The sequence below is a fragment of the Odocoileus virginianus genome, chromosome 2, assembly GCF_023699985.2.
Source record: "Odocoileus virginianus isolate 20LAN1187 ecotype Illinois chromosome 2, Ovbor_1.2, whole genome shotgun sequence".
Taxonomy (NCBI): domain Eukaryota; kingdom Metazoa; phylum Chordata; class Mammalia; order Artiodactyla; family Cervidae; genus Odocoileus; species Odocoileus virginianus.
In genome coordinates this window covers 401600-427154 of record NC_069675.1, presented here as the reverse complement: position 1 = coordinate 427154, position 25555 = coordinate 401600, and the positions used below count along the sequence as shown (strand labels likewise).

At 48.9% G+C, this 25555-nt stretch overlaps 1 protein-coding gene across 4 annotated transcripts in view; it reads left to right on the top strand.

The window, feature by feature from the left end:
- The window catches only part of FBLN7 (fibulin 7), a 57692-nt gene that overhangs the window by 15205 nt on the left and 16932 nt on the right, over nt 1–25555 (top strand). For 3 of the 4 annotated variants that reach the window (XM_070473952.1, XM_070473956.1, XM_070473947.1), the window contains 2 exons: nt 8843–9002; nt 15252–15422. In XM_070473952.1, the coding sequence (XP_070330053.1) occupies nt 8843–9002; nt 15252–15422 (331 nt within the window). The remainder of the gene's footprint in view (nt 1–8842; nt 9003–15251; nt 15423–25555) is intronic. The other variant, XM_070473963.1, reaches the window with a different exon arrangement.

Sequence of the window (25555 nt, the reverse complement as noted above, 5' to 3'; positions counted from 1 at the left end):
AGTTTAAAAAAAAAATCTTTCAGAGAAAAAAAACATGTGTGAATTCTACATGACTCACATGCAGAGGGCCTCAAGCCTTGGCTAGCAGGCACACGCCTGGCAAGTGTTCTCTATCCTTTCATAGACCTGAAGTCATCAAAACATCTGCGTTCCCATTAACAACATGCTGACGTGACGCATAGCTGTGGCTTAGAGGAGACTAACGCAAGACGGCCCATCCGGGGCCCAAGGGGTCATCTGCAGCCTGGTCATCTGCAGGGGCCTGGGGTTCTGTTGTCACTGTTGTCACTGAGGTGGCTCTTAGAAATAGTCTGTTTGCCAAGACTGATGTGAGGATGGCCATCAAGCCTCAAGGACACCTCCACCCACCAGTCCGGTGTGCCCTGGCACTTCAGTGCTTGGAGAACTGGGCTCCATCTGTAAACTGAGCCCAGACGGCAAGGAGGCCTGGATGGGGCGGGAGGGTCCACCCACCAAGTTCTGGCACGGGGTTGCAGTGAGCTGGGGACACAAACTGTCTTTGTCTGTGTCCAACCCTGGGCCAGCAGGTGGGGTCTCTGAGCAGCTTGGTCTCCCAGGAAGAGGCGTGTTTAACCTCTGAAGTGTCCCCACCAGATCCGTCAGAATTAATATTGTAAGAGGATGAGTTGGAAAGAAGATAGGCAAGACTTTCCCCGGATGTGGCGTGGGGTGGATGGAGTATGTTCTGTGACCTCCTTGCTCCCAGAAGCCTTAGACCCAGTCCCCTACCACCTGGCTGTCAACATTGGCTGGTGTGTTCTGGAACCATCTCTGCCGCCTCCACCCCAGCTTGGAAAGAGCAGGTGGAATGCCTGTTGTTGTTATTCCTCTCTCTGCTTCTGGTCTTCTCTGCAAACATCACTCTTGGTGTTTAAATTCACAGGAAGGCCCAGTGCTCTGAAGGAGAGCTTGAAATGGGAAATCTTGATCTTTTTCTCCTCAAGGATGGGAGAGTTTCACTGAATGTCTTTTCTTGGTCCCATTACAAATAAGTTATTAATTCAAAGAAATGAAAACTAATTTTCATTATTTATTGTCAACGGCCTATGCCAAGCATGGATGGAGACTAGTACTGAAAAGATGCAGATTTAGGCCATTTGAGGAGCTCTTTTAGAAAAATATTAAAAGTGAGGGTCCTGGGGACTTCCCTGGTGGTCCAGTGGTTAAGAATGGGCTTCCAGGGCAGGGGGTGCGTATTTGATTCCTGGTCGGGGAACTAAGATCCCATATGTGCACGGTGTGGCCAAACAGTAAAAATTTTAAAAAGTGAGATCCTGGAAGAGACCTGGGAAAGTGGGGGCCCTAAGATAGGCCTTCCTTCCCTGGTGCAGACCCTCTTCTTGTCAGCCCCATCTAGACTTGACTTTCAGCCAGTCAGCCTTGCTGAGCCTTCCCACCTAAGTAGGAGGTTCTTTTTTACAGTTAGGGTCTGGGAGCCTGAGATGGGAAGCCAGCAGTCACCATGGTGGGGACAGGCTGAAATGCACGTGGGTGACACAAGATGGCCCACCCTGTTTCTTGTCCGCCAGTGTTGCAGGCCCTTGAAGCCCCTCAAAGCCCCCTTGCCTACGTTTACAGAGAAGGAAAAGGTCTGTTCCCTTGTGTGGCTTCTCTTGGCCAAAAGCACATACTGGCAGGCATGGGAGGGGAAGTGGGCAGACAGACGTAAGTGGACTGAAGGGAACGCAGAGGAAAGAAGCAGACTGAGGCGCAGGGTCTGACTTCTGCTCTGCTCACTGGTGTGGAAACAACGCCACTTGGAGCCAAGGATAAAGCGCTAACGCAGGACCTGCACCCGCGGTCCGGCAGCTGTAGGTGACGCCTGTGCGTGTGCGAGTGTGTGTCTGATCCAAATGTTAAAACCACACCAAACGGAAACAGTGCTTGTCTGTGGTCATGGGACTTGTCCTTTGTTCTGATGCGTTCTTCTGGATTTAGAGTGGTTTTGCAGAAAGTATGCTTTATTTTTCTGACCAAGCAAACTGGCAGAGCTTTCTCAGTTTGAAAAGGGGAGATGCTTAGGTTCTCAGCCCCCGCCTTGTGACCTCATTTGTCCCCGTGTGTCCATGTAATGTGGACCTCTTGAGCTCTTGACTCGGTCTGAAGGTTTCTAGTCTGTCCCTCTGCTCTGCTGACGAATTCAGTTATGCCATTGCTGAGGTCCCTACAGGCGACAGGTTCTGAGCGTGGCGCCCATGGGCTCCATTTCTAGCAATTTGGGATCAGGGAGCTGGCCTGTTAGTAGTAGCTGCTCCATAAACCCATCAAACCTCAGGCAATCGTTCTTTCCACTGCTCGAGCACCCTGGTTCTGCCCCTGCCGAGCTAGCTTGCCAAGAGGACAAGGATCTCCCTTTGTTCCCCTTGTGAACTTTATTTTTCCTCCTTCTCCCAGTTTTATTGAGATAAAATTATATAATATAACATAAATGTGTGATAGCATTGTACTAGTCCAAGGTATGGGGCTTCCCCAGTGGCTCCAGTAGTAAAGAATCTGCCTGCCAGTGTCAGAGATGCAGGAGATACAGGTTTGATCCCTAGGCCAGGAAGATCTCCTGGAGGAGGAAACGGCAACCCATTCCAGTATTCTTGTCTGGAAAATCCCATGAACAGAGGGACTGGGTGGGTTATAGTCCATGGGGTCGCAGAGTCAGACGTGAATAAGCACACATGCTCACTGCACAGTCCAAGGTGTATACAAAATAATGATTTGATATACATATGTATTGTGAAATGATCACCACAGTGAATTTAATTAAAGTCCAACACCTCACATAGTTGCAGTTTATTTATCATGATGGGAGCTTTTGAGATCTATTCTTTTAAGGGACTTTCCTGACAGTCTGGTGATTAAGACTCCGTACTTCCAATGCAGGTCCCACAGGCTGCATGGCCAAAAAAAAAAAAAAATCTACTCTCATCAACTTTTTAAAAATTCATTAATTTATTTACCTTTGGCTGTGCTGGATCTTCATTGCTAGTGGACATTAAAGTTGTTTGCATGTCTTAGCTATTGAAAATAACACTGCAGTGGGCATGGGGGTGTGTATATCTTTTCAAGATACACTTTGTTTCCTTTGGAATTGCTAGATCATCAGTTCAGTTCAGTTGCTCAGTTGTGTCCAACTCTTTGCGACCCCATGGACTGCAGCACTCCAGGCCTCCCTGTCCATCACCAACTCCTGGAGTTTACCCAAACTCATGTCCATTGTGTTGGTGATGCCATCCAACCATCTCATCCTCTGTTGTCCCCTTCTCTTCCTGCTCTCAATCTTTCCCAGCATCAGGGTCTTTTCACATGAGTCAGTTCTTCACATGAGGTGGCCAAAGTATTGGAGTTTCAGCTTCAGCATCAGTCCTTCCAATGAATATTCAGGGCTGATTTCCTTTAGGATGAACTGGTTGGATTTCCTTGCTAGATCATATGGTAGTTCTATTTTTAATTTTTTAAGTAAACTCCAATCTGTTTTCCATTGTGGCTGCACCAATTTACTTTGCCACAAACAGTGAACGAGGGTTCACATTTCTCCACATCTTCACCAATGCTTGTTATTTCTTGTTTCTTCTATAATAGCCATTCAAAAGGAATGTGGTGATACTTACTGTGGTTTTGATTTGCATTTTTCTGATGATTAGTCATGTTGAGCATCTTATTATGTACCTGTTGGCCATCTTTGGAATGTCTTCTTTGAAAAAACTATTCAGAACCTCTGCCCATGTTAAAATCAGATTTTTGTTTCAGTTTAGTACAGTCACTCAGTTGTGTCCAACTCCTTGAGACTCCATGGACTGCAGCATGCCAGGCTTCCCTGTCCTTCACCAACTTGATTTGGAGCTTGCTCAAACTCATGTCCATTGAGTCGGTGATGCCATCCAACCACCTCATTCTCTGTTGCCCTCTTCTCTTCCTTCCTTCAATCTTTCCCAGCATCAGGGTCTTTTCTAAGGAGTCAGTTCTTTGCATCAGGTAGCCAAAGTATTTTGTTTTTTTCTTGTTTTTTGCTCTTGAATTATATGAGTTCTTTGTGTGTTTTGGACATTGACCCCTTCCCAGGTATCTTGCAAATGACTTGCAGGTACTTCCCACCCCCCCCACCCGCCCCCGCCCCGTTCTGCAGGTTGCCTTTTCATTTTGCCGCTAGTCCCCTTTGGTGTGCAGAAGCTTCCGGTTTGTTTAGCTTCACTTGTTTATGTTTGCTTTCATTGCCTTTACTTTTGGTGTCAAATCCAAAAAGCAGTCATTGTCAAGACTGCCGTCAAAGAGCTTACTGCCCATGTTTTCTTCTAGGAGTTTTATGGGTTCAGGTCTTATGTTTAAATTTTCAATATAATTTGAGTGAATTTTGTGGAGGATGTAAGGCAGCGGTCTAGTTTCATCCTTTTGCATGTTACTGTCCAGTTTTTCCCAGTGTCAACTTAAAAAATATTAATAACCTAAAACGTGAGAGTTAATGTTTTATTTGGTGGGAATTCTTAGGACTTCAAGCCTGGGAGGCAATATCTCAAGCAACCTGGAGAGAACGACTCTGAGGAGGCGAGGGGAGGAACCAGGCTATATAGAAGTTTTGCAACAAAGAGCATGTGGTCTAAACATCAAAAGATTATCGTTAAAGAAAACCAGATATCCCAAGTTAAGGAATTTAGTGCTTTCTGTGTATGGGAAGATGCAAGAGTCTGGGCTCACTGAAATCATTCCTTTCATATGCACCTCAGCTATCTGGGGCAGGTATCATGTTTTTTTTCACTTCCTAAGCTTCCTTGGGGTTCACCGTAGGGAGTGGCTATAGTCTGATGGCTGCTAGATCTCACGTATTCTTCTTCCTGAGTGCCCTTAGGGCTCACAGGGTCACATTGGAGGCCTGCAATCACTGATGACTGTGACATCCTTGTTTAATATGGCAGGAAATATTCCATTCCTCACCAGCACCATTTATTGAAGAGACTATGCTTTTGCCGTTATATATTCTTGGCTCCTTGCCGCTCATAGGCCACATGGTTTGGGTCATAAGTTAATTGACCATATATGCATGGGTTTATTTCTGGGCTCACAGGATCTTTAACACTTAATTCTGTTAGCATCTCCCTAGTGAGGCTGCAGGCAGGGATGGCTAAGGTTGATGACTTTCCCTCATCAAGCCTGCCCACTACCCTTCCTCCTGCGTCTCCACCTTTGCATGGCTTCAGTGTACTTGATCTGTGAGGTTTTCCCATCATGACTGGAGAGATGAGCACATGCATGCTAAGTCACTCAGTCCTGTCTGACTCTTTGCGACCCCATGGGCTGTAGCACAGAGGCTCCTCTGTCCATGGGACTCTCCAGGCAAGAATACTGGAATGGGTTGCCGTGCTTTCCCCCAGGGGATCTTCCCAACCCAAGGATGAAGCCATTGAACCCCTGTCTCTTGCATCTCCTGCATTGGCAGGCAGGTCCTTTATACTTGCACCCCCTGGGAAGCTCACCTCACCTGCGGTGAGCGCCTCGAGGCAAAGCCGGTGGTACCTGCCGCTCAAGGAGCATAGATGGGGAGGGTTCCAGTCCAGGGCAGTGCCACCACAAGCAGAGCACAGCGTGACTGGACCTGGGAGCACTGACATTCAACTTACTTGGCTTCCCAGAGGCCCCTTTATCTCCACTCCCACTGTCCTTCCTTCTGTACTGACTGGAGTCCCATGTCCTCCATGTCAGGTTCCCGTCAGAAGCCTTGGCATTGATCTAACGTCTCCTACTTCAGAACTTAGCTCTTCCCTGTCCCCTGGAACCGCCCTTCCCCAGCTGCCACGCCCTGGAGGCAGCTGCTGGCCTGGCTCTTCCACTCCACCCACCCCACTTCCTGTCTCCACTGCCCATGCTTGCAACCTGGAATCCACACAGGACTTAGAAATCCACTCCTGTGCGATATTTAGCTTGGGTCACAGAGTGATCAATCCCTTGTGCAGACTAATCAAGAACATTCACCACACAGAGGCGTTTGTGAAACAGTGGTAAAGAATCTGCCTTCAATGCAGGAGGCTTGAGCTCGATCCCTAGGTCAGGAAGACCCCCTGGAAGAGGAAATGGCAACCCACTCCAGTGTTCTGGCCTGGAGAGTCTCATGGACAGAGAAGCCTGGCAGGCTACAGTCCCTGGGGTTGCAGAGTCAGACACGACTGAGCGACTGAGCACTCTGGGGCATGAGGCAGCCGTGGGGGCACGGCTTGTTGGGGGGCGATGGACTGGGGTCAGCAGGTCCCCAGCCTGGTGCTGCCGCTCACAGGCCACACGTTTCGCGACAAGTCGCTTGACTTCCAGCCTCTATGTCTTGACTGTAAAATAGAGACAGTCCCAGGCTTTCTTCACAGGGCTGCTGCCAGCCAGGAGTCCTTTTATGTGCTGGGTCGCTTCAGTCTTGTCAAATTCTTTTCAATGCTATGGACTGTAGCCCGCCAGACTCCTCTGTCCTCTTAGGAGTAGCATATAGCGTGGTACACTATGAGGAACTTCCCAAGTGTGAATCACACATGATATGGAGCAGCATCTCTGGAAGCAGCTCCTTATTATTATTATGTATTTTTAAAGGGAAGGGAGGTGGGTGTGGGAAGTCCGATCTGGGTGGATGGCTGCACCATGCTGGGCAGGTCAGGGACTGCAGGAGGTCACTGCCCAGGTGCCCAGGGCCTGCGTGGGAAGGACCACAGGAGGGAGGGAGAAGGGAAGCTAACAACAGCTCATTTCCCAATGGTTGTGTTTGGGGCCAGGCCCAGTCAGGCCCTGGTTTTAGGGTGGAGGCCAAGGAGCCCCCATGGATTAACGAGCTCCAGGGGCAACTGGGGATTCAGCTTTGTCAAAAGCATCCATTGGCCCGTAGCAGTGAGCCATGTGTTTGGTGAGATCTCCAAGGTGCAGGGGCCTGGTGCCCGCCCCGGGAGAGAGCCTGCGGCTCTGTCTCCCCTGCGGGGGCAGCGCTCCGCTGACGATGCTGGAAGCCACCCAGGCTGCAGGGGCCATGTGCCTCCCAGCTGCCAGCCGCTGGCCGCCTTTGAAACATTATTTTTCTAATTGTAAAGCTAATAATCATTGTAGGGAAAAAAAAACCAGTATAAAAAATAAAAGCAGATCCGCAAGCCTCTCCCCAGAGGTTGCCATCACCCCGCTCTCCTTTGCTCCGTGCGGGTCTTGTGAGCCAGGTTGGACTAGGCTGTGCTGAGGTGATGCGCGACACGTGAACCAGGGCCTGGCCTATCTCTGCCCCCTGTACTCATCTCTCCTTTCTTTCTTTTTTTTCCCCAGTGAGGCAATGTCCTTATTTGTTTATTTTTTTGCACCCTCCCCGCCTTGGCATGGGGGACCTTAGTTCCCCGATCAACGATTGAACCTGTGCCCTCTGCGTTGGAAGCACAGTCTGTACCGTGGGACCGCTAGGGAAGTCCTCGCCTCTCCCTTCCTCCTGTTCACGTCCTGGCTCTTAAGGGCAACTAGGATCAGTGCACGCTCCGTCACTTCAGTCGTGTCCAGCTCTTTGCAACCCCACAGACTGTAGCCTGCCAGGCTCCTCTGTCCATGGGATCTCCCAGGCAAGAATACTGGAGTGGGTTTCTGTTTCCTCCTCCAGGGAATCTACCCGACCCAGGGATCGAACCCACGTCTCTTACATCTCCTGCATTGGCAGGCAGGTTCTTTACCACTTAGCGCCACCTGGGATCAGCCCCCATTAGGATCAGAAACCTTGAGATTTTTATCACTAGGCATGATACCAAGTGTTGCTTAAAGTTAGTCTCTATTGTGATAAGCACATGCCTCCTTCTGTTTTTTGAGCTTTTCAAAAAGTGTTAGAACTCAGCATTAACTTTAACTGAACGCTTCTTTAATTCTTCTTACTTGCCCTGTTGCCTTTTCATACTGTTCATGAGATTCTCAAGGCAAGAATACTGAAGTGGTGTGCCATTCCCTTCTCCAGCATTTTTCAATGCTAGGAAAGATCGAAAGCAGGAGGAGAAGGGAACGACAGAGGATGAGATGGTTGGATGGCATCACCAACTCAATGGACCTGAGTTTGAGCAAGTTTTGGGATGGACAGGGAAGCCTGGCGTGCTGCATTCCATGGGATCGAAAAGAGTTGGACACAACTGAGTGACTGAACTGAACTTGCCCTATTATGTTTTTTAAAATACTTAATTATTTATATGGCTGTGTCAGGTGTTTAGTTGTGGCCCATGGGGTTTCCTTGAGTCTTTTGAATCTTTTGTTGTTGCTTGGGGGCTTAGTTGCACCAAGGCATGTGGGATCTTAGTTCCCCAACCAGGGACAGAACCTGCATTCCCTGAATTGCATGGTAGATTCTTAACCAGGGAAGTCCTGTGCCCTGTTACATTTTTAAAAGTATGGGAACCACTGGGCTTCCCTGTTTGCCTGTTTTATGTTATATCATCCATCTGCTTAAAAATGTCCAAGGTAGAATAAAAAAGCCAAAGGATAAAGAAATAAAAAGTTCGTCGAGGCCCAGATTTCAGAGCATTAACTTGGAGTGAAGAGTTATTGGGGGCAGCGGGGGGCGGTCTTTGAAGTAAGACCACTCATATAAGGCACATTGCGTTCAGATAATTCTACCACCCAGTCACTTAGAGTCATCACTTCTGCCCTGCACTCTGAAAATTGGAGCTTTGTTTTCACTGAGGGAGGGGCTGGGGGGTGCTTTCTGGGGACCTCACCCGATGTGTTGTCGGGACACCAGCCGGGCCACTTCTGCACTGTACTCAGTGGACCCCAGGGTGTCGGAGCCCAGGGTCCCGATGACTGCTGGCCCCCTGTGCTAGTGGTGGTGATGAGTATTTTTTCCTCTCCCCAGAACTGTCTCAACAAACAGCAGTTCCTCACGGCTATCCGCCACCTGCAGCAGTTGCTGAAAGGCCAGGAGACACGCTTCGCCGAGGGCGTCCGTCACATGAAGAGCCGGCTGGCGGCCCTGCAGAGCTCTGTGAGCAAGGCGGGCCCAGATACGCCCCCAGGTGGGTCCCCAGGTCAGCACCCCGAGCCCGGGGGGTCCTCTCCCTGCCCCTATCTCCCATGGCTGGATTGATTCCTGAGCCTTCCCCGGCCTCGCCTTCTGTCTGGGGCTGGGTGGCAGGAAGGCATTTGCCAGCTTCCTCCCCTATCATCGGGGGCTTCCCAGGTGGCACCAGTGGTAAGGAGCCCGCCTGCCAATGCAGCAAATGTAAGAGACTCGGGTTTGATCTCTAGGTTGGAAAGATCCCCTGGAGGAGGGGACACTGCAGCCCACTCCAGTGTTCTTGCCCGGAGAACCCCATGGACAGAGGAGCCTGGCGGGCCGCAGAGTCAGACTCAACTTGTCACTCAGCAAGCATGTAGCACAGCCTCCCCCATCATCTGAGTGTTACCCCATTTCCTCTTAGACCTTTCCACTCCAGACTCAGCAACCCTCACATCTGCATAGCTTCTCCAGAGAATGGCTGAAAGGCACAACTTTCAGAGCCTGCATCCCCAGGAGAGACCCTAGTTGGTTCATTTTTCTTGTTTTGTCGTTTAATAGACTTTTTGAGAGCAGTTGTCATTTCACAGCAAAACTGAATGAAAAGCGAAGAGGGGTCCCGTGGACACTCTCCCTGAACACTCACGGCTTCCCCACCATTAATATCTCGCACTCCTGTGGCCCGCCGGGCGCAGCCCACGGACCAGCACTGGCCTCTGCTTTCCAGGCGTGAACATTAGTCCTTTTCCACGAGCCCCCTGTTAGTGCGGTGGGTTGGATGGAGGGGCTGCTGAGGCAGTTTGCATGTGTCTCTGTTGCCCTTCCCGCTGCCCCCAGACCCCTTCCCCTGGGGTAGGACTCTGCGGACACTGGGCCTCTTCCTGGCTGTCCCCGTAATGGATTGCGCACTGTCAAGGTCTGGCATGGGTGGCTGCATTTCTTCTGGCCTCTCCTCGGGGTGACAGGGGTCAGGGAGCCTGTTGTATGTTTGTTTAAGTCATGACAACTCTGGTGGCTCAGGCAGTAAAGAATCTGCCTGCAATTCGGGAGACCTGGGTACAGTCCCTGGGTTGGGAAGATTCCCCTGGAGAAGGGCATGGCTACCTGCTCCAATATTCTTGCCTTCCCTAGTAGCTCAGGCAGTAAAGAATCTGCCTGCAATTCGGGAGACCTGGTTCGATCCCTGGGTTGGGAAGATCCTCTGGAGGGCATGGCAACCCTCTCCAGTATTCTTGCCTGGAAAACTCCATGGACAGAGGAGCCTGGTGGGCTGTAATACTTGGGCTTGCTAAACATGGGGTCGCAAAGAGTCAGACATGATCGATGGACTAACACTTCTGCTCGCATGCACGCAGGGTGATAGGGGTCGGGTGGGGCAGCGGGTTGCCATATATTTGTTTAAATCATCAGCCTGAGGAATATCTGATGTCTTTACTCACTTAAGAAGCTTTTCTCAAGGGCCTCCTTGGTGGTGTGAGATGAATTTCCTGGGTTGGATTTTCTACCTTTGTAGACTCTGGTAGAAAATCTAGAGTCTCCACAGCCCTGAGTCAAGTCCTGTTTTCTTTGGCTCCACGGGTGCAGAGCTAGACCTGGTGGTCAAACACCTCACACTTTCCCAGGTGCCTAGAGGCCGCAGCCTTCGCTGGGGCTTGTCACCAGCTGGACTCCGAGGGAGAGGCGTGGCATCCTTCCTTTCGGCTGCAGATGTGGAAACTGAGGCCAAGAGACATGAGTTAGTGATAGTGGGTTCTGTTCTGGGGGTTTTGTTCACTGCTGGACGCTCAACCGCACTGGTCCTTCCTGTTTTCGTGGGGTCAGACTGCCTGTGCGTTTCTGGGAGTTTCCAAGAAAAACCTGCAGAAGGGAATTTCTACAACTGCCCTGCCCATCTTTGAGGTCCCTGTCCATGAATACAGAAAAAAAAAAGGTAGGGGTTTTCCCTGGTAGTCCAGTGACTAAGACTGTGTTTCCAATGCAGGGGACCAGGGGTTGATCCCTGGTCAGGGAACTGGATCCCACAACTGAAAAAAAGATCCTTCAGGCCATAGCCAAGATTGAAGATCCTATGTACTGCAACTAAGACCCAGCACAGCCAAATACATACATACATACATATATATATATATATTATTTATTTATTTATTGTTATTTTATTTATTTATTTTATATATATTTTTTAAAAAGAAACGTAGCTATGGTTAAATTACTAATCCTCTTGCTGCTGGGCTCAAGGTCTTTCTTTCCTGAGCCATGCGAGACCTTTTTAAAGTGCCCAATTCTTGGGACATTCCTGGTGGTCTAGTGGTTAAGACACTGCACTACGGTCATGGGTTTGGGATCAGGGAAACAGGATCTCACAGGACATGCCTTAAAAAAAAAAAGTGGCCAAATCTCTTTTTAGAAACATGCTGCCGTGCATTTTGTCTCCCTCGTGTGTTGGACACAGGGGGCAGGCAGCTGTCAGGACCACCTTGCAGGGGAAAGGTGCCTAGCGGAAGCCAGAAGCTTGCCCCAGCTCAAACTGCAGGTAGAGGGAAAATTATCTTTTCTTTTTTTAAAAAGGGCATTTGCCTGGGAGTTAGGAAGAATAATTTCCAGTCCCGGAGAGTTCTTGGCCTTCTTTCTGGCTTGTTTCTATCTCCCTCCTATTTTCCCAGCCTTCTTTCCTGAAAACTTCACAGTCCATCAGCTTTAGGACTTATCTCCGCAGCCTCATGCCAATAACGTTCCCAAATCGCCAGGACTGATTCCCTGCTGAGCTCTTGCCTACACGTTACATCCACCGGGATGGTGTGGGCAGCTTCCTTGCAGCCCTGTAGGCTCACCAAGAGATGACCATGATGAAATGAACCAGCCAAGGGGCATGTCTTCCCACCCAACAGAATCCTTTGGCTACCGTTTGAAAATGTCTGAAAATTGATTTTATTGAATCTGTATCCATTCACTGGGACTTCCCAGGTGGCACTCTTGGTAAAGAACCCACCTGTCAATGCAGGAGGCACAAGAGATGTGGATTTGATCCCAGGGTTGGGAGGACCCCCTGGAGAAGGGTACAGCAACCCACTGCAGTATTCTTGCCTAAAGATTCCCGTGGACAGAGGGACATGCGGTGCTATAGGCCATGGGGTCACAAAGAGTCGGACATGACTGAAGCAACTTTGTATGCATGCACGCACATCGGCTCACCAAGTCTGCTGACATGAATGGGGGGGCCTGCTCAGCTAGGTCAGATGGCAAAGAATCTGCCTGCAGGAGAACCAGGTTTGATCCCTGCATCATGGAGCCGTGTGGAGATATGATTCCATCCATTCTCATACCATTTGCCTGTGAGTTGCTCCAGTGGGTTAATTTTCTTTCTTTGAGGGTTTTAAAGATGTCTCTTCCCCTTAGAGACAAGACCCTACTCCTTTCTCCCAAAGCATTTTAAATCCTTTTCAGCACAATGCAGTAGGAGATTTTTCAAAGAGAGATATAAAGTCATGTATTTGCAGGGACTGAGGCAGCGAGCTGGGGGTGCCCAAGTGTTGGAATGTGGGTTCGCTTGGCTTTCTGCTCACAAGGTCATTACCGTGGGTGCTCACTTGGAAGTTCACTAACAGAAGGTGACGTGTCAATTGTCCAACGTTCCCCGGAACCCAAAGGGCACTGAGTCCTCAGGGAGGGACCCGGCTCCCACTCTTCTCCTAGGACACGGGGGTGGGGACATGGGGCAGAGACACGTGGCTGCTGTCCCTGGAGCTGTCCCTGGAGCTGCCCCTGGAGCGAGGACTGGGCAGATGCCGCCCTCCGAGTAGGTGCTGAGCCATTCTCCATCACAACCTACAGCCCACATGGCCCAAGCAACAGCTTTGTTTTCATCTGTCTAAAACCCTGGAAGTATTTTTACAAATGATGTTTGGATCTTACCTTAAAAATGAGTTAGAAGTGACTCTGAATTTCTAGCTAAGACAAATCCAAACCCAAGCTGGTCCAACTTGGGGCAGCCTTCCTTTAGACCAGCATGGGCCACGAGTGGAGCTTGGCTGCAGCTTGGGGAAGAACAGGGACCGTCTCTCCTCTCCAGCCCATGATGGCCCTTCAGGAAATCTGGCTGGTTCTGCCTGCTTTCTTAGCTCCCCACTCTCACCCTGAGCTGAGCCACCTTCATCCTGCCCCCGGCTCCGCCTGCGTTTCATCCTCTCTCACGTTGGACAGTGCGCTCGAGCCTCAAACAGAGTGACGCTCTTCACAAGGGGGTCACACTTCCAGCCTTTCCTCAGACTCTCCAGTGGCCCCACTGCACACCAGTAGCAAGTTGCGCGGCCTTTTCTTTCCTCTGGGAGGCCACATGTTGCCGCTGTCTCTCACTACCAATCGCCTCTCTGTCTTCATGCCCAGCTGCTGTCCAGCTGGTCCACCCCACTGCAGTCGTGGTGGTCTCCTGGACATTGCTCAGACTTGCCAGGCACAGGCCTAGCTCAGGGCCTTTGCACCGACTTGATCCCTCTGTCTTCCCCGGATACCTGCATGGTCACACCTTTGGCTTCTTCATTCAGCTCTGTCCCAAGGAGGCCTCACCTGACCACTGTACCCCAAATACACCCCTCCTCTGGCTTCCCTGTGCTGCTCCCTACTTTATTTTCTACATGGCTCCTGTCACCTCTTGTCACACTCTGCCATTTGCTTGTGGATCTTGCTTGTCGAGTGTCTTCCCTGATGGAAGGAGGCTTCCTGAGAGCTGAGTTTCATCTGTTTGTTCACTAATTGTCTCAAACTCCTAATCGGGTGCCTGGCAGACAGTAAGAATACAATAAACAATTTTTCATTCATTCATTTGGTCAAGAATTATTTACCAGGCTTTCACTACAGGCTGGTGATGGGGATAGAGGTCTCTGCCCCCCTGGAACTTCTGAGGGGTAGACTGACATCAAATGTACAAACAAACACGTCGATAAGATAATGCCAACAGTTACAAACAATAGAAGAAAGCCAAATGAGCTCACGGGCAGGGGAGGGATCTTAGTGGAACACGATGGTCAGAGAACAGCCTGGAAGGCAGGGAGCATTCAAGTCAAGACCTAGATGGTGAGAAGCCACCTGAGATGGGCAGTCCTGGGAGAGAACATTCTAGGCAGGGAAAAGGGCAAAAACCGGGGCCTGGAGATGGGGCTGAGTGTGGTCTGTCCGAGAGAACCAAGGACACTCTGGGGAAGCTGGGGCTCTGAGAGAGCAGAACAAGTGGGTGGGCCCTGCGGGGGTCCCAGCTCCCACCCTCCCACGTTGCCAGGCCCTGCCCACGACAGTATGTCTGAGCCACGATCTCCTCATCCATCACCACGTGGGCATGCATTACCTGTACCCAAGAGTGCTCTGAGGATTCAGTGACACGTAGTATTTTAAATGTGCAGTCCAAGGACTTCCCTGCCAGTCTAGTGGCTAGGCCTCCGAGCTGTCACTGCCGAGGGCTTGAGTTAGATCTTTTATCAGGGAACTGAGACCCTGCAAGCTTTGTGGTGCAGCCAAAAAATTTAATACAAAGTAAGATGTGGAGCCCAGTGCACCGCTGGCAGCAGGCGCTCAGCCTGAGGGTACTGAGGGTGAGAAGCTTTGTGATCCAGTTTGTTGTGATCCAGTCTCTAAGTCATGTCTGATTCTTTCGTGACCCCATGTCTGCAGCCCACCAGGCTCCTCTGTCTGTGGGATTTCCCAGGCAAGAATACTAGAGTGTGTTGCCATCTCCCTCTTCAGGGGATCTTCCCAGCCCGGGATCGAACCCGCACCTCCTGCGTTGGCAGGCAGATTCTTTCTGCTGAGCCGCTGGGGAAGCCCACTGTAATCCAGCATTGCTCTTCGGTCGCTCAGTCGTGTCCGACTTGTTGCGACCCCGTGGACTGCAGCACGCCAGGCTTCCCTGTCCTTCACCATCTGCTGGAGTTTGCTCAAATTCATATCCATTGAGTCGGTGATGCCATCCAACCATCCCACCCCCGTTGCCCCCTTGTCCTCCTGCCCTCAATCTTTCCCAGCATCAGGGTCTTTTACAATGAGTCGGCTCTTTGCATCAAATGGCCAAAGGCCTGGAGCTTCAGCTTCAGCATCAATGAATATTCAGGGTTGATTTCCTTTAGGACTGACTGGTTTGATCTCCTTGCTGGCCAAGGACTCTCAAGAGTCTTCTCTAGCACCATAATTCAAAAGCATCAATTCTTCTGCACTCAGCCTTCTTTATGGATCGTAATCCAGAATGATGTCTAAATGCTTGTGGGCCTTCCTTTCTTCCTTACAGTTTCCTGCCCTGCTCTGAACGCCCCTCTGGATGGCCAAAAGTTTGGAAGCAAGTACTTAGTGGATCACGAAGTCCACTTTACTTGCAATCCCGGCTTCCGGCTGGTTGGGCCCAGCAGTGTGGTGTGTCTTCCCAACGGCACCTGGACGGGGGAGCAGCCCCGCTGTAAAGGTACGGTCCCTCCTTCCCAGGGGCCTGCTGGATGGGAGGGGTCATTCCAGGGGACGCTTTCTCCCTGATTTCTCAACGCAGAGCTGCAGCCAGCCTGTCTGATGACTCACTCCATGCCTGGCCTGGGCTGGCCTCTATCTCCAGAATCCCTTGCCAGACCCTCTCAACGATTTCGTCTTGTTTTACCTAAAGGGAAATGGACGCATAGAGAGGTGAAGGAACTTGCCCAAGGTCACACAGCTAGAGAACAGGCTGAACTGACTGACGTATGCACTTTTATCCCAGAGCTGGGGCAAGAAGCCTTCTGTGGCTTGGGGAGGGGCCAGGGAGATACTGCAGGGAGATGTTCCTTATTTGGACTGCTTTGCTCTGAGGCTGAAGTTTGATGGTGAGGTTCTGGGTGATCTGTAACGCTAAGGAAATTTCTCAGGTGTCCTTTGTGACTGCGTTGGGGCTTGGAGTAGACAGGCTGCAGGAGAAACCATTTAGATGAGAAGGAGGCACGAAAGCCTTCTTTTTTCCTCTGTGCTAACCTTGAAAACAGTACTTTTTTTTTTGATTGGAGGATAATTGCTTTACAGTATTGTGTTGGCTTCTTCCACACAACAACAGGAATCAGCCACAAGCACACACGTGTCCCTGGCCTCCTGAGCCCCCCTGCTGCCCCTCACGCCGTCCCGCCCCTCACGTCGTCACAGAGCGCCAGGCCGAGCTCCCTGCGCTAGAGGGCAGCTCCGCACTGGCCGTCTGCTGCACACGTGCAGTGTATGTGCGTCACTGCTGCTCTCTCAGGGCATCCCACCCCCTCCTTCCCCCACTGTGTCCACAGTCTGTTCTGTAAATCTTCACTTCTACTCCTGTCCTGCAAATAGGTTCATCAGTACCAATTTTCTAGATTCCATATATATGCTTTAATATACAAATTGTGTTTTTCTCCTTCTGACTTACTTCACTCTGTATACAAGCCCTCAGTTCATCCGTCTCATTGGAACTGACTCAAATGCATTCCTTTTATGGCTGAGTAACATTCCATTGTGTATATGCACCACAACTTCTTTATCCACTCATCTGTTGATGGACATCTAGGTTGCTTCCATGTTCTAGCTACTGTAAATAGTGCTCCTATGAATACTGGGGTACATGTCTTTCTCAGTGATGGCTTTCTCAGCCTCTATGTCCAATAGCAGGGTTTCTGGGTCATAATGTAGTTGTATTCCTAGTGTTTGAAAATAATTTCCATACTGTTCTTCGAGTGGCAGTATCAATTTACATTCCCACCACCAGTGCAAGAGGGTGCCCTTTTCTTCACACCTTCTCCGGCATTTATTGCTTGTGGATTTTTTGATGATGGCCTTTCTGAAGGTGTGACGTGATACCTCATTGCAGTTTTGATTTGCATTTCTCTAATAATGAATGATGTTGAGCATCTTTTCATGGAAAACAGTACTTTCTTGAGGTAGAGGAAAATCAGCCGTGGCACACATAATTTGTTGGCTTTTCAAAAGTATATGGCCAAGGACCTCCCTGGCCATCCAGTGATTGAGACTCCATGATTCCACCACAGAGGGCATGGGTTCAATCCCTGGAAGAGGAACTGAGATCCCACATGCCAACTGGCATGGTCAAAGGAAAAAAGTATATGATCAAAATATCATGGATACCAGTCATTTTCAGAACAAGATTCATGGGACTTCTGCTGGGGCCGAATGTCCAGGACTTGCCCAAGCTTTGAAGGGGAAAATGCAAATGTTACATAAATATCAGTAAGTTTATTGTGAAGAGTAGCTTGGAGAGCACTTCTAGTGCATGAATAACTTGAAAATATAAATGAACACCAGGAAAACAGGCCATCTCTAAAGACAAAAGTGGGTTGATATGAGAAGCTCTGGGCAACTGGAATCATATTTATGGACCTAGACTTCCATTTCCCATCTTCTGGGAAGAACCGTGGTTCGAAGGTTGATGATAGGTACCAGCTCTCAGAGTTACCTTGGAACCACCCAGGAAATCAAGCCATGTGACCTGCAAACACTGAAAATACCAATATCTGAACTTGGCCTTGACGTTGAAAGCTCTCCATCCAGGATCAGCACCTGATGTGTACTAAACTATGGTGGCAGATGTGGGACTACAGCAGCATTTCATTGTCATTGCTTTGGGTGTCTGTACTTCTAACTTCTAATTCTCCAAGCCAGGCTTCAGCAGTACGTGAACCATGAACTTTCAGATGTTCAAGCTGGTTTTAGAAAAGGCAAAGGAACCAGAGATCAAATTGCCAACATCTGCTGGATCTCAAAAAAGCAAGAGAGTTCCAGAAAAACATCTGTTTTTGCTTTATTGACTATGTCAAAGCCTTTGATTGTGTGGATCACAATAAACTGTGGAAAATTCTGAAAGAGATGGGAATACCAGACCACCTGACCTGCCTCTTGAGAAACCTGTATGCAGGTCAGGAAGCAACAGTTAGAACTGGACATGGAACAACAGACTGATTCCAAATTGGAAAAGGAGTACATCAAGGCTGTATATTGTCACCCTGCTTATTTAACTTACATGCAGAGTACATCATGAGAAACGTTGGGCTGGAAAAAGCACAAGCTGGAATCAAGATTGCCGGGAGAAATATCAATAACCTCAGATATGCAGATGACACCACCCTTATGGCAGAAAGTGAAGAAGAACTAAATTCTTGATGAAAGTGAAAGAGGAGAGTGAAAAAGTTGGCTAAAGCTCAACATTCAGAAAACTAAGATCATGGCATCCGGTCCCATCACTTCATGGCAAAGAGACGGGGAAACTGGAAACAGTGGCTGCCTTTATTTTTTTTGGTCTCCAAAATCACTGCAGATGGTGATTGCAGTCATGGAATTAAAAGACTCTTTGGAAGGAAAGTTTTGACCAACCTAGATAGCATATTAAAAAGTAGAGACATTACTTTGCCAACAAACGTCCGTCTAGTCAAGGCTATGGTTTTTCCAGTAGTCATGTACAGATGGACCACAAAGAAAGCTGAGCGCTGAAGAATTGATGCTTTTGAACTGTGGTGTTGGAGAAGACTCTTGAGAGTCCCTTGGACCGCAAGGAGATCCAACCAATCCATCCTAAAGGAGATCAGTCCTGGGTGTTCACTGGAAGGACTGATGCTGAATCTGAAACTCCAGTACTTTGGCCACCTGATGTGAAGAGCTGATTCATTTGAAAAGACCCTGATGCTGGGAAAGATTGAGGGCAGGAGGAGAAGGGGACGACAGAGGATGAGATGGTTGGATGGCATCACCGACTCAATAGACATGAGTTTGGGTAAAGTCCAGGTGTTGGTGATGGACAGGGAGGCGTGCTGTGGTCCATGGGGTCGCAAAGAGTGGGACACGACTGAGTGACTGAGCTGAACTGAACTTCTAACTTAGGGCTTTCCTGCTGGCTCAGCTGGTAAAGAATCTGCCTGCAATGCAGGAGACCTGGGTTCGATCCCTGGGTTGGGAAGATCCCCTGGAGAAGGGAATGGCTACCCACTCCAGTTTTCTGGCCTGGAGAATTCCATGGTCTGTATAGTCCATGGGGTCAAAAAGAGTTGGACTAGCATTGAGTTACAGACCTCAGTTGGTTTCTTTCTCTGAGCACTGGGTGCCTCTGATGGCCATTTCATCTTCCATGAGGTGTGTGGGCATCTCACTTCTTGGTGCCCTTGTCATGGACTGTCATGGACAGTCCCCTCCCCATCACCACCAACAGTGCTGATGAAGTCTTTCGCTCACATCTTTGTCTCTGCCATGTATCTGGGGCTGGATTTGGGGGGCAGTTGGTTATATGCTCACTTCTTTTGGACCAAGTGCTGTCATGTTGTTCTTCACAAAAGCAACACCAGCCCGTGCTCTCCCGGTAATTCTGTGGACAGAAGCACATTTTACCCTTGTGCAAATTTTTCCTTCTTGCTCAGGTCTTATCCATATTTGGCCCTCAGTTGTGATACACATTTAGAGTGAGCATCATCTGGTTTGAGTGTAAAGATGGGTTCATAAGAGAAGGGAGCTGAAAAAAATGCATATTTAGGCAGATAAATAAGAAACACTGGAGGTTCAGGAGTGTAGTCATAAGTGGCTTGAGCAGAGGAATTCATTGTTGTTTGACAAAGTTGGGACCCAGAGAAGCCCAGTGTCATCTTAGTGTAAGTATGTGTCATATATTATGCATATATATTAATGTATATGTGCATTAATATATGAAATTTGTTTTTCTCTTTCTGATTTACTTCAGTCTGTATAACAGGCTCTAGATTCATCCACCTCACTAGAACTGACTCAAATTCTTTTTTTATGGCTGAGTAATATTCCATTGTATATATGTACCACAGCCTCTTTATCCATTCATTTGTCAATGGGCATCTAGGTTGCTTCCATGGCCTAGCTGTTGTAAATAGTGCCTTCTCAGAGGATCCTGGGTGTGTCTGCCAGCTGCCCTCCTGAGCTTACACCTATTAATTATATATTAGCACCTCACCTCACTGCAGCAGGCCCAACCCCCTTAGTGGAAAATGGAGTCTTACTGTATCATGGCCTGTGTGCTGTGGATCCCAAACTTTCAGGTGCTCCAGAATCACCCAGAAATCTTATAAAACATAAGTTCTGATGCCCCCAACAGGTCTACTGAGTTGGATGAGATCTTTATGGATAGGACTTGGGAAATCCGCATTTTTCATGTGACTGTGATGTTAACTGAATTTTAAAAAACACTAACAATGCTGATTTTTGCCACTGCCAGAAGCAGGAAGGATATTGAACATTTTGAAGCACTGATGCAATTGGACCCTTGCCAATCAGGACTGCAAGCTGTAAGCCAGCAGTAGGGCATGACCAGGTGAGACATACTAGGTATGCTCACCTCCACCTGCACTGATGTTTTGGGAAGGCTGAGGCAGCCGTGACAAACATCAGGGCATCCAGTCCCACTGAGCAGGCCCCTTTCCTGAGATGTGGAGGTCATCTTCGCTGGAGGACCACTGGCAAGCGTGGCCAGCAAGTCTGCTGGCCTTTCCCATTGTCCAACATGGTGCTTCTCAGTCTCCACCTTGAGCTTCCCAGCTCATTCCAGACTCGCCGTGTGCTCTTGGTCTCCCCTATCTTCCCAGCCTCCTCCCTAACCACCAGTCCTTCTTCCCTGACCTCCATGCCTGAGGATGGCTTGCGGCAGCCCATCCTGGACTTCTATGAGGGCCACATTTATTATCTAAAAGCCTGCGAACTGGCTCAGGGAATGAGGTGGCAGGAGTCTCTGCTGAGATCTTAGAGGGATGTTTTCCATCTTATATGCTTCCCTGGTGGCTTAGATGGTTAAGAGCCCACCTGCAATGGAGCAGACCTGGGTTTGATCCCTGGGCCAGGAAGGTCCCTTGGAGAAGGGAATGGCTACCCACTTCAGTGCTCTTGCCTGGAGAATTCCACAGACAGAGGAGCCTGGTGGGCTACAGTCAATGGGGTCACAAAAAGTCGGACACAACTGAGCGACTAACACTTTCATCTTATGGTTTAAGTGTAAAGTGGACATGGAGCTCCCCCTTGGGTGGTGATGAAACAGAAACACTGGTGTCACGACCAAGGTGCCCCATCAGCCGCTGGACATGACCCTTTCCCGAGAGAGTGGACGGTGCCCGACTGACACTTCTGTTCTCAGCAGGAGTTTGTCTCATGGATGCTATTTCCAGTAAAAGCCTCAAAAGGGTGCCACCCAAACCTGTCAAAAAGGAGAAATAGTGCTTCTACCTGCTATTTGGTGGGACAGCATTGACGGGGGGACAGGACACGGGCTGGAGTTCAACAATCCAATGGCCCCTTCCCCCCGCCTCAGAGTGGCCCTAGACTCCCACCGGTGACTCTGCTTGTCCACTTCGTTTACCTTCTCAGGAGTCTTGCAGTCACTCTGTGTGTGACCACAGTGGGGAGATCATCTTCTTACTTACAGGGAACTAATCTCAAGATGCCAAACCTCAGTGTCGCTGAAAAATTTGGGAGTGCTTTAATAATTGCCCCCCCCATCCAGTCAACTGCTTGAAGGAAGGTGATGAACCCAACTTGGCATGAGAGGAGATGACACATAATTACACATTAAAAATGCAGAGGTAGGCTCCAGAGCTCCAGAATGGAAAGCAGCCATTTAGCTTCCTGGATTAGTTCCCTGTTTCCCCTCTTAGTCAGAAGAGCATATTTTTAAGATTTGAAGCTTCATGAACTGAGGAAATCATAACCACAGACCTTGTCCCTTTGACAATAATGGGTAACCAAAACACAGCACGAGAGGAATAAACACCCTTGTCCACCATGCTGGGGAAAAAATTTATATTTTTCATCCCCATCCTCCTCTTTTTAAACCTTCATTCATTCAACCAGTTCTCACTGGGCACTAGCTGTGCACCAAGCATCATGTTAGGGATTCAACGCTGAATCTAACAGATGCTGCCCAACTTGGAGTGTGAGCAGGGCTCAGAGGTCACTGAGCACAAAAGTAAACAAATCAGCATTTGTGGGCAGTGCTTTGAAAGGACTGACATCAACCCTGAATATTCATTGGAAGGACTGATGCTGAAGTTGAAGCTCCAATACTTTGGCCACCTGTTGTGAAGAACCAACTCATTGGAAAAGACCCTGATGCTGGAAAAGACTGAGGGCAGGAGGAGAAGGGGACGACAGAGGATGAGATGATTGGATGGCATCACTGACTCAATGCACATGAGTTTGAGCAAACTCTTGGACACAGTGAAGGACAGGGAAGCCTGGGGTGCTGCAGTCCACAGGGTTGCAAAGAGCCAAAGAGACACAACTTGGCGACAGCAGCAAGGGACTGGGAATAAAACCTCCTATGGGGCGAGGACAGCTGAGGGCCTCTCTGAGGCAGTGACAAGGATGCTGGGATTGAAAGGATGAGCAGGATCCAACCAGGTAAAGATGGGCATTAGTGGGTGGCATGGGAAGGATGCCATTCCAGAAAGAGGGAGGAACAGGTGCAAAGGCTTAGGAAGGGAAGAATTTGGCATGTTTGAGGAAATGACAGCATAAAACATAGAATCTTGTTGCTGGAGCAGCGTGTGAGCTGAGAACGTGTGAGGTTGGGCAGAGAGATTCCTGAGCCAGCTCTTATAGTCCTGAGGACTGGGTGGGTGGTGGGGGTTGTAGCTCTGAGAAAATAAGCCAGGTTTAAGAAGAAGACTGTACTGATTGGATGGGCACGTGAACTGGAGATGACTAGGAGAGATGGACACTGGGAAACCACTTAGGCAGCTCTTAGCAGGTCCAGGGGCCAGATTGAACAGGGGACAGGGAAAATTGAAAGTGAACTGGGAGACGGCATCATGGAACTTATCCCACTAGGGATGTGAGCAGGAAAAGAAGGCAAGGTTCCCAGACTCCATCTTGGGTGACACGGTGCATGGCGCCATGGACAGAAACAATGAAGACCCAGCAACAGATGTAGGTTTACTTTTGGTTCTTGTTTTTATTTCACTATAGTTGATTTATAATAGTATGTTAGTTTCAGTTGTACTGCTTCAGATTCTTTTCCATTGTAGGTTATTATAAGATACTGAATAGAGTTTCCTGTGCTACACAGTAAATTTTTGTTGTTTATTTTCTATATATGTATATATAGTAGCAGTTGTTCTTGTTTAGTCTCTTGAGTCATGCCTGACTCTTTGCAACCCCATGGACTGTAGCCTGCCAGGCTCCTCTGTTCATGGGATTTCCCAGACAAGAATTCTGGAGTGGGTTGCCACTTCCTTCTCCAGGGGATCTTCTTGACCCAGGGACTGAACCTGCGTCTCCTGCACTGGCAGGCGGGTTCTTTACCCCGAGCCACTGGAGGTGCCCGTGTTTAGTAGTGTGTATCTGCTAATTCCAAGCTCGTTCGCCGCCCCCACACCTCTCCCCTTTGGTAACCATAATTTTGTTTTCGACGTCTGAGTCAGTTTCTGTTTTGGTGAGTTGACTTGTATTATTAATATTTAGTTAGAGTCCACATTAAGTGTTATCATGTAGTATTTGTCTTTGTGTGACTGACTTCACTTAGTATGATCATCTCTCGGTGCATCCATGTTGCTGAAAATGGCATTATTTCATTCTTTTTCCTGTTGATGGGGAGGTAAATGATGGGGGGATGTTTTCTTTTTTAAAACCTGTGTGTGGGTCGTTAATCAGAATACCATTTTGGTTACATTAATGTGTCTGTGTGACATTGCAGCGGAGATCCATTCATTCAACTCACAGGGACCATCACACCCAGCACTGTGCCCTGGTTACCAGTCCCAGGGAGGCTTTAAGCACTTCTGCCCACTGCCTCTTAATATTGGAGTCACCAAGGAAAATACAAGGCGTTTGGGCCCTGGATGAAGCAGTGTTGTCCCCATGCTTCTGGACAGTGCAAGATCAGTTCCAGCCAAGGGCGTCCATCCCCCAGGGTGGGCAGGTCTCTCAGCAGCGATTGCCCAGGGCAGCTTGCTCATGTGCAGAGGAAGGATTCCCCACTTCACCAAAGAATCTGAAACACTGGAGCTTCAGGTGAGCCTGACAGCCATCAGCATACAACCTCAGCAGAACTGAACAGCACCTGTGGAGCAGGAAGAAGGGAAATATACGGCCACAGAGGTGGTAAACCCAGCACAGGCCCTAGGAATGCTTCATCTCATGTTGAGGGCAGGTGCCAGGCCCAGTGGGGGTCCAGAGACTTCCTTTCCCAATAGAGCCAAGTGAACAGTTGGATGTAAAATCTGGAGTCAAGGGCAAAGGAGGGTTGCAGAAACGCAGTTTGGAGTAATTATATTAGTGTGATGATGGAGCCCATTTAAATGGAGTAATTATATTAGTGTGATGATGGAGCCCATTTAAATGGGCTCCCCTGGTAGCTCAGTGGTTAAGAATCCGCCGGCCAATGCAGAAGATGTGGGTTGGATCCCTGGTCCAGGAAGATCACTGGAGAAGAAAATGGCAACCCACTCCTGTATTCTTGTCTGGGGAATCCCATTGACTAGGAGCCTGTGGATTACAGTCCCATGGGGTCGCACAAGAGTCAGACACAACTTAGCGACTGAGCACTCCCATGTGGTACTTAAATCCAGGACAGTGATCAGAGCACCCAGAGGAGAGGGCAGGGAGAGAAAAGCAGCAGCTCAGAACCCAGACAGAGGAGGGTGCAGGAGGCCGGCAGAGCCTGCAGAGGCCAGCCGCGGGGAGACTGCGGAAATCGCGGTGCGCCAGATTCGGTGTCTGGGAGGGTATCCTGAAGTCAGAATAGAGCAAAGCTTCGGTTCGCTTACTTTTGGATCATGAGGCTTTCCTCAGAGACCTTAAACAACATCTGAAATAGCTGCCTTTGATACAGTAGCCCCTTGATACTTGGTTACTGTGAAACCAACTGGCTGGCTGATTTATCAAATGCTTGAATGATTGAATGAATGAATGGTGGATTATATCTTAAAACAATTTCCTTCTGACTTTTATCTGAGTAGAATACACACACACACACACACACACACACACATTTGGAAAACTCAGCAGTGGCCACAGGACTGGAAAAGGTCAGTTTTCATTCCAATCCCAAAGAAAGGCAATGCCAAAGAATGCTCAAACTACTGCACAATTGCACTCATCTCACACTTCAGTAAAGTAATGCTCAAAATTCTCCAAGCCAGGCTTTAGCAATACGTGAACCGTGAACTTGCAGATGTTCAAGCTGGTTTTAGAAAAGGCAGAAGAACCAGACATCAAATTGCCAACATCTGCTGGATCATCGAAAAAGCAAGAGAGTTCCAGAAAAACATCTATTTTTGCTTTATTGAGTATGCTAAAGCTTTTGACTGTGTGGATCAAAATAAACTGGAAAATTCGGAAAGAGATGGAAATACCAGACCACCTGACCTGCCTCTTGAGAAACCTGTATGCAGATCAGGAAGCAACAGTTAGAACTGGACATGGAACAACAGACTGGTTCCAAATAGGAAAAGGAGTACATCAAGGCTGTATATTGTCACCCTACTTATTTAACTTCTATGCAGAGTACATCCTGAGAAACGCTGGGCTGGAAGAAGCACAAGCTGGAATCAAGATTGCCGGGAGAAATATCAATAACCTCAGATATGCAGATGACACCACCCC